The sequence below is a fragment of the Aspergillus fijiensis genome, assembly GCF_003184825.1.
Source record: "Aspergillus fijiensis CBS 313.89 unplaced genomic scaffold BO72scaffold_93, whole genome shotgun sequence".
Lineage (NCBI taxonomy): Eukaryota > Fungi > Ascomycota > Eurotiomycetes > Eurotiales > Aspergillaceae > Aspergillus > Aspergillus fijiensis.
This window is the reverse complement of record NW_024469069.1, coordinates 94,298-103,258: the sequence shown is the minus strand read 5'-3', so window position 1 is coordinate 103,258 and position 8,961 is coordinate 94,298. Positions and strand designations below refer to the sequence as shown.

General features: G+C 49.2%; 2 protein-coding genes across 2 annotated transcripts; one reads left to right on the top strand and one right to left on the bottom strand.

Annotated features, from left to right (window-relative positions):
• Positions 1-343: 343 nt before the first annotated feature.
• Positions 344-2,311, bottom strand: sakA (mitogen-activated protein kinase HOG1). The gene is made up of 8 exons (XM_040946000.1): positions 2,263-2,311; positions 2,022-2,151; positions 1,913-1,956; positions 1,757-1,856; positions 1,327-1,683; positions 1,187-1,265; positions 944-1,127; positions 344-888 (listed from the first exon to the last, which is right to left on the bottom strand). The coding sequence occupies exons 1-8, from the start codon at positions 2,283-2,285 to the stop codon at positions 789-791; spliced, it is 1,017 nt and encodes a 338-aa protein (XP_040795681.1). The 5' UTR covers positions 2,286-2,311; the 3' UTR covers positions 344-788.
• A 4,439-nt stretch (positions 2,312-6,750) lies between these two features.
• Positions 6,751-8,127, top strand: gpaB (guanine nucleotide-binding protein subunit alpha gpaB; the record flags this gene model as incomplete). Its single annotated transcript, XM_040941854.1, has 6 exons — positions 6,751-6,877; positions 6,949-7,294; positions 7,356-7,484; positions 7,548-7,677; positions 7,731-7,969; positions 8,028-8,127. The coding sequence occupies 6 exons, from the start codon at positions 6,751-6,753 to the stop codon at positions 8,125-8,127; spliced, it is 1,071 nt and encodes a 356-aa protein (XP_040795680.1).
• Positions 8,128-8,961: the final 834 nt, after the last annotated feature.

Below are 8,961 nucleotides of genomic sequence, written 5' to 3'. Positions count from 1 at the left end.
TACTGCTACTGCTACTGCTACTACCACCACCACCTCCTCCTCCTCCTCCTCCTCCTCCTCCCCCTCCTCCTCCTCAGCGGGCGGGCGGTGACAGAGAGCGGTGATGGATCCCCCCACCCACTGCAAGGACCCCCCTTCCCTTCCCCAATATGACAACAGGAAGGAAATAAACCCAACATTTTTGTCTACCCCTAAGTTATCTTAGGTTCTCCTGCTATAGCGGAGTAAAAGATAGGTTTAGTAAGGTAGTTCAGATACGAGACAGACAACAATCCAATCAGATATCTTATCTTTCCTTCGGGTGTTCTTTTCGGATAATATCATTGAAGTGGTTTCAAGGCAGTTGTATACAGTCATTGCATTGATTATTAGGTAACTTGCTTCAGTGTTGAGCAAAATCTATCAAGCACACCTCAAAAAAAGGGGGGAAACAATATTCACCACTTGGTGAGAAGGAAAGGCAAAACAATGTTCCGTCGATCATGACCGGAATAATGTAAAGTGTATGTATAGCAGAATGGAAAAATCCAAACAGTTGGGTCATGTTACAGACGTTTCTAATCTCCAACATTATCCGGACTTTGTAACAGCCTGGAGATCATTGAGAAACAAAAAAAAAGGGGGGGGGCATAAAAAACAAGCGATGTAGTGGCCAGAACATAAGTACGTGAACGTGCATATCACAATCCCCGCATCCAGTCTACATACCATGAGAACATAAAAGGAAAGGACATCATTATCATATTCCGTGCACCTCGTCAAGGGTAATTTTAGGCAGGAATCTCTCCTCATGCAAAGCTCTGCTGTCCGGCCGCAGCCCCCTCGACAAGCACTTGACCGGCATCGTTGCCCTGGTCGATGTTGTGGAAGTCCAGGATTTCGGAGTACCTGTCTTGTTGTCAGCATTGTGGATTCCTCTGCATCGTGCCGTTATGAAACCCACATCATAATCTTCCATGTATCCACAGGTAGGTCGGCATCGTTGAATGACCAGTCGAACTTCTCCTCAGCCTCAGGCTCGTCGGTCGGATCGTGATACGGGGCAAGGTACTCGTGGGCAAGGGCCTCGCCAGCCCGGATGCGCTTCTTCGGGTCAAATACAAGCATTTTTTCCAGCAGATCGACCGCTAATAAATGTCAGCAAGGCTCTCGCCTTCAACCGCAAAGGAGGACATGATATTCGTACCATCTGGATCGGCATTCTTGAACTTGGTGGCCAGAGGTTGTCGCTCACGCTTGGGTAGCGACTTGACGAATCGCAACGTCTAATGATCACAATAAGAGTTAGTTTTCGGCGCTGGAGGATTCGAACCGATTGTCACCCACATTCTCGCTGCAAATTGTCTGGATCACGTCGTCGGGCGGAGTTCCCAGCAGCTCCGTGATGATCGAGAATTGATTGACGTGATCTTTTCCGGGAAACAGGGGCTTTCCTTCCAGCATCTCCGCAAAAATACATGCTGCGCTCCAAATATCCACCTCCACGTCGTACTTCTGCCAAGTGAGCATGATCTCAGGCGCACGGTAATACCGGGTCGAAACATAGCCGGTCATCTGCGGATCCTGGATACGGGCAAGACCGAAATCGCAGATTTTCAGGTCGCAGTTCTCGTTGATAAGGATGTTGCTGGGTTTGAGGTCACGATGAACGACACCGGCCGAGTGGACATATTTCAACCCCCGCTATAGACCGTTAGTGACCGTCACGAGAAAGCGTCTGGGAGACGAGATGACAGGATCGGTGCCGACTACATACCAGAATCTGGTAAAGGAAATATTGAATAAATTGCTTTTCAAGAGGCCGCGAAGTTAACAATCTGTGGAGATCGGTGCCCAGCAGCTCTGTGACGAAATAACTGCGGTTACCATGTTAGAGTTAAACTTGTCGCAGGGAATAATGACGAATGCGTACATATCCTCCAGCGGGGAGATAAAGATATCGCTCAGACTGATGATCTGCAAATTGTCAGCCTTGGGAGCACGGCGGGGCGGCGAATCGCCGTCAAGCGGCATAGACCAACATTTTCGTGTCGCAGGTGTTTCAACAGTTTTAATTCGCGGTATGTTCTCTTGGACAGGACGGGTGTGCTGAATGGCTTCATGATTTTCTTGACGGCGACTGGTTGCCCGGTCAATTGATCCCGCGCCGAACTGGTCGAACCCAAAGGGGCGCATGTCAGTAAAATGCTCGGTTGATTGACCTGCAGAAACCAGGCGTCGCGATCAAAAAGCAAGAAACGGGGCCGCTGTTAATAGCCATACCAGACAAGACCGAAGGCGCCCATTCCCACCGGCTGCAAGTCGGTGTACCTGTGAAGTCCGAAGTTAGAAGTCATCCCGACACGCTTGGAGGGGTAATTTGGGCTCAGTCCGTCCTACCGGCTGGTGATCTCAAAAGTGGTGCCAAAAATCTGGGCACGCACGAATTCCGCCATTTTGAACCAAGGATGGATGGCACACCAGGTTCAGTTCAATGCAGAAAGGGAGGAAATACGGGGGTTTGTATTTTGGAACGGAGATTCTCGGGGGGCGGTGGATAACGTAGCGAGGATGTGAAGGGGGGGGAGCGAGAGTGAGGGGGAGAGAGAAATGGAGGAGGAGTAAGAGTGAGAGGGAGGAAATGATGTCTGGAGAAAGAAGAAGACCAGGTCCTGCGGGCGCAGGGAGGAATATCTAAGTTAAGATGTCAAGCGCACCAAACTTGGAGAGAGGGGGAGAAAAGAGAAAGCAAGAACAAGAATGAGATGGTGAGTGAGTGAGTGAGTAGCGAGGCAGCAAAAGCCGTAGGTGGCGCCCCAGCAGGGTGTGTGGGGAAAAGACCATTCTTCTTCCTAGTCCGTTGAGTTCGAGTTTCCGGAACGCCCAAAACAAGACCGATGACGTCCGCGAACGAAGCAGGGTATGGCAGAAAAACTGCCGCCGCCATAATCAACACACACACACACACACACCGCAGCCTTAAGCCAGAAATTTGGGTTGGTGTGATTTCGTTTCCCCTAGTTATCCCTCTTCTCCTTTCCTCCCACGACCTGGCTGGCTTGATCCCAGATTTTTCTTGTCTAGAACCCTTTTTTCGTCGGAATCTATTGGCCGGAAGTGGACACCCCTACAGATGATGCTGTTCTCTCACTACGCTTACCTAACCGTCTAGCATAACTCACTGGCTGCTAAGGAGGACTACGGAGACGTAGGGATACTTTTTCCCCCAGAAGAACTCTGGCTTTCATGCGTGGTACCTGAAGAACCCAGTCGATGACTTCAGGACGGTACATTCATTCAGATTGCAACATTGATTTCTATACTACCCCACAACCGCATCTACGACAGTGACCATGACAACCGAAACCAAAACCACAATAAAAATGAGGATCATATCAAGATCCTGTATAACACATCTATATTGGCAATTCGAAAGTTGTGGCGGTACCGGTCTGGGAATCAGAACCAGAATCACATCGATATATCGGCCGATTATGGAAGAAATCCAGATGCGCACATAATAGAATGGCCAGCCAGGTCGAAGCATGGACTTCCGGCTGGACTAGGCTGGCTGGCTGGCTTTTCACTACGTAATGTTTCGACCTTTGCTGGACGATGTCATCATACCTTGGTGGGTCTGCAAGGTGACGGTTCCAATCACTTCCATTTCCTTCGCGCGTCAAAACCCATCCCGCTCCATCTTTTTTCCCGCTGTCCCCCTCTAGATCTATACCTCTTACCGCCTCCGCCTTCTCAAGTCTGCCTTTTCTCTGTCTCCCCTATGGCAATCGATCTCAGTTCCCCTTTTCTAGCTATATCCTTATCTACTGAGTATAACCTATATTACATCTACTAGTCCTGTATATAGCCTTCAGGGACTGAGGCTCCCTTCCCCCCTTCCCCCAGATTTAAGAATTATCTAAATCGATTAACTATCTGGACTGTCTCAATTCTTGACTCCACCAGGTCGAGACAACATGTTGCGGTTGTCGGTAAAGGCCGCCCGCCCCTCGTTGGGTCCAAGCGCTTATGTACTGTTTAAGAGAGCGACTTTCCTTTGGAACATTCTTCCTGGTTTACCCGAGACTCGGTTGATTTTACATTTTCCTGGAGTAGGTCACCTTTATATCCAGACTCCCCGTCATTTATTTATTCGTGCCACGACTCGGGTTCGGGTTACATAGTAAAGCGTGCCTGATCCGCCTGGGTAAGACATGCCTATCTAGGTACTGTCGAAACATGAGAACGGTAGATGGGAAATGATCGGAAATGATCAACCTATAAGGTAGTGAGGTTGAAGAAGTATGGTGTTCAGCGTTTGAGGTTCCAATCCAATAGATTGTGTTCAAGGTGGGGCATTACAGCTCGAACACTGCTACCGAGGTAGCTGGACATCAATATATATACCTAGTACCAATAAGTTCAGAGCAATTTGAACCCAGCAAATGGTACCCCGTAATCTTCTTCGTACTTGAAAAGTGCAGGGTGGAAGAACCTGTCTTGAACTTGCGAGCGCCGCATGTTCCCGAGCCCACTCATAGCCATGTGCCTTTGTTTCTCACGGACCATCAGCAACGAGAGTAGCGAATGATGAGGAGGGGGGAAGAACAATGACAAGCCAAGAACCCATGTCAATAGACGCCCTGTAGTCTAACTCTGGAACTCCGACCCGATCGCACCCCGGGCTTGATTATATATAGATTTGGATAAGACACCTAGTTTTAAGCCTAATACCATGAAGTCTATCTAAAATACTAGACTCTCCCATATATAAATGTGCATAGTCAGGATCAATAACCCGGTCAATGAGGAGTGGTGCAGCCTTCGGAGTCATTGTTGGGGGAAAGCTGGTATCCCTACCTCAGCTACTGCTAAGTTAGTGTGACCTCGAATCAGCCTCTGACAATTATGATTCCGACAGCTTAACACCATGACAGACAGAGGTCCAAAGAATATCAGTCCATGGGATCTTCTCCCGTGTGGCTCTGTGTTCCGTGCATGTCTAGTAGTCCGGAATGAATACTCCGTCGAGGAGGAGGGACATTCCGTACGCGACTTTGCTTATAGCACCGTCGCCGTCAATGCCTCCTACCACGGGTCTGGCAAGTTGTTCATGAGGACAACTGTGAAACTTTCGAACATGGTGCTGTACTGTACCTACTAGGTAAATATGAAAGGTAGCAAGCAGTAAGTTTAGTATACAAGTGACTAGCGGAACCTGTCGGGGGAGTATTTTCCGTCCCAGTCTCTAAGAAGGGCTTGGCTGGCTGGTACTGCAGTGGTCTGTCTCGGCGACACTGGAGCTAAGCACAGAGTATTGTAGATAATTGAGCACCTCGTACTCCGTAGTTTGAAATTGGAGAGAAGGACAAATCAAAGAATCCAGCTTGGCAGTCAAGACCCTTTGTTGTCGGCGCATCTGGTCATCTGGACCCCGATCGAACTAGACACTAGTAGGGTAAGTCCAGCACTCCGTCCAGTTGGTTAGACTAAAGACGTAGGTAACTTACTAGTAGTCTACCAGTCTCCGGGCAAGTCGAGAGTGGGCGGTCCACGTTTTTTTACCAACGAATACCCACTCATCACCCCTACGATCGAACAAGTGTATGTAATCTTTCCCTTCCCTCGGTCTCTCGGTCTCCTCAAATCTCCACTTCCACCTGTCGACCTTAAGTTAACTAACGAACTAACCTAACGGACTTTTGAACACTGGGTAAGGTGAAAACGAGTGCTATGACGATTGGGGATATCCACTCCTCGAATTCCCATCCAACATCCAACATCCATCCGTCTCACTACAGTCATTCCCTACTCTCACTAAACTAATCGACGACCAACTAAGTTAACTAACTTAACAAACTTACCCGCCTTTCCTCTGAAACACCCACGAGCTGTCATTTCCTCTCTTTCCACACCACCCTCCCCCTTCTTCCCCAAACATATGAACCATTAATCATGAACCATTAATAGATCAATCAATCAATCTACAAATCTTACCTACTTACCCTACCTTACCACCACTTCAATCCCTCCATCCCTTTCCCCTCCAACACCACCCCCGATCGACCATTTGCCGACCGACCACAGCAGATCCTCGTTGCTTGCTTACATTATCTCACTCGAGATCCGCGCGCCTCCATCCACTTTCCCACATCAACTCCCGATCGACCTTGACTACCCTTTTTTAGCGTCAGGTCGTCATTCTCGTTCGTTTTGCTGCTCCGCACTGGGAACTCTGACACGCCCCTCACCCCAGCTTTTCCTCTCAGCTCAGACGCCGCGAGAGCTATAACGTATCTACCACGCAACCGACCCTGCTCTTTATCCAACCATCCTCCTCAACCGACTCACCTCCCTAGTTTCCTTCGCCCTCGCCTTTCTCCTCACCTCTCCTCTCAACCTCCCATATCACGGGTCACACCACTTACGGTTTCCGAAGCTTGCAGACGTCGCTCAGGCCCTCGTTGTTGTTCCAAACCCCGAACCTGTCCGGTGTGGTTTTGCCTTACACCGTTCCGCGCGCAAGCCTCGATCCCTAGTCGAGCCTTCTTCGACGATCGCAAACCCACGAGACCTCTCCATTGTCTTTCGATCGCGCCATTTTCCCCAGTCGTCCTACGATTCGACCGGTCTCAGACCTAGTTCGACCTACTGTTCGAGAACTGCATCTCCCGGGGGTTTCAGGTGTCAGCGGTCTGATAGGTGGATGCCGCACGCTTCCGCAGGCAGCTAATGGGCTAGTTCTCCGCTGCCTGGGAATTATACGAGAAAATGGGTTCGTGTATGAGCTCCGAGGCGACCGGAGATGTTGAACAGAAGCGGAGGAGCCAGGCTATCGATCGCAAATTGGAAGAAGATTCGAGACGACTACGGCGAGAATGCAAGATCTTACTACTCGGTCGGTTTCGTGCCCCTTGTCTGAACGGTGAGACTATGGAGGCCTGCGCTAACAGGATGTGTCTTGTCTAGGCTCCGGAGAAAGCGGGAAGTCGACAATCGTCAAGCAGATGAAGATCATCCATCAGAATGGCTACACGGTCGAAGAGTTGTCATTATATCGTCTGACCGTATACAAGAACCTCCTTGATTGCGCCAAATCGCTCATCGCCGCTTATCACCAGTTCTCTCTGGAACCATCGAGTCAAAAAGTCCGCGATTATATCCAGTACATCTTCGAATACAATATCAACCCCGATCCCAACGTGCCGCTCGACAGTAAGGTTGGGGATGCGATCACTTACCTCTGGAATGACCCCTGTACGTCGACGGTCTTAGAGCACCAGAACGAATTCTATCTGATGGATTCCGCGCCCTAGTAAGAGTGCCCGCCCTCTATCTCACCGCGCGCGGCCTGCACACTGACGAGAAGGAACTAGTTTTTTCGAGGAAGCCAAACGAATATCAGCTCCAGATTACATCCCCAGTGTAAATGATGTGCTTCGCGCGCGAACAAAGACTACCGGTATCTATGAGACTCGCTTTACGATGGGCCAACTAAGCATACAGTATGTGCCTCTGTTATTCCAATTTGATCACTGCGTCTTCTGTGATGCTAACCTGGTGTCTAGCATGTTCGACGTGGGCGGCCAGCGCAGTGAGCGCAAGAAGTGGATTCACTGTTTCGAAAATGTCACATCCATCATCTTCTGTGTGGCGCTTAGCGAATATGACCAAGTTCTATTAGAGGAAAGCAATCAGGTATGTCTCTTGATGCTCACCGTCAGTGGATACAGCATCTAACTGGCTGGAAGAATCGGATGATGGAAAGCTTGGTGCTGTTCGACTCTGTTGTCAACTCTCGATGGTTCATGCGAACGAGTATCATCCTCTTTCTAAATAAGGTCGACCTTTTCCGACAAAAACTCCCTCGGTCGCCGTTGAACAACTACTTCCCCGATTACTCGGGCGGCAATGATGTAAATCGCGCCGCCAAGTATCTTCTGTGGAGATTCAATCAAGTCAATCGGGCGCATTTGAATCTCTACCCTCAGTAAGTCCGCCTTGTCGCCGAGACTGCAGCTCCATGATCTCTGACTATTCCCGCACAGTCTTACTCAAGCTACCGATACCACCAACATCCGATTAGTCTTCGCTGCCGTGAAAGAGACGATATTACAAAACGCCCTTAAAGATTCCGGTATCCTTTAGAGTGGTGAGCTCCTCGGCCAGTCGAAGTATTGCTGGCAGGAAATGCTATGCTGCCAGGGAGAAATATGGCGTTTGTCAACTGGTTGATTAGATCTTCCCACCGTGATTCTCCAACCTTTTCCTATGTTCCACATGTCAGTGGGACGCCTATCAGAGGGAACTCCATTCACGGCATGGCCGCGGTGTTGAGTTGTCCATGGCCTTTCCTCTCACCGTCCCTCTCTTGCCTTCCTTTCTTTCTCCTTTTCCTTGAGCCATTTGTTTTGTTTTCCTGCCTCATGATTCTCATGGTTACCCACATGTGTTGTTTTCTGTGGGTTGGCGTCGGCGTTGCGGTGCTTGACTCGTGTCACAGTTTGAAGTGCCTGGCGTTGGAATGGTATGGGTCTGTTGATTTACCTGGCAAGGTGTTATTGTGTTCCAGTTTCTTTTGTTTTAGGGTCGGGATGGCTTGCTCAATAGGGAGACTTGGTCTGGGTTGGCCATGATTGGATGCCCTTTAACCTTTCAGCGAGCTTGGGAGTTGATGAGATTTTTCATCCCAAGCTGAAAAGTTAATGGCTTCAACTTTACTTTGCATATAGCTTGTATGAGGGGGGCGCTTGATATTCAGTTCTCATGCGCTTCAAGCTGTCTCTTTTCTTTCTTGTCCTTCCTCCTCCTCCCTCCCCCTTCATTTGAACTTCCTTTTCCCATCTTGATTTTCCTATTTCCTATTGATGTCATGCATTTGGACGGCGATCTCTCATTCCCATATCTATCATAATCTGTCTCTCTAATTCTCCATTCTTGCTATCCTTTTTTTGTTCGCTACAAGTGTCCATTTCCTTATTG

Coding starts and splice junctions, on each gene's coding strand:
- sakA (XM_040946000.1), bottom strand. CDS start 2,285: ATGGGCGCCTTCGGTCTTGTCTG. Junction 1,957..2,021: donor AACACCTGCGACACGAAAAT/GTTGGTCTATGC, acceptor GACAATTTGCAG/ATCATCAGTCTGAGCGATAT. Junction 1,128..1,186: donor CAAGAATGCCGATCCAGATG/GTACGAATATCA, acceptor GACATTTATTAG/CGGTCGATCTGCTGGAAAAA.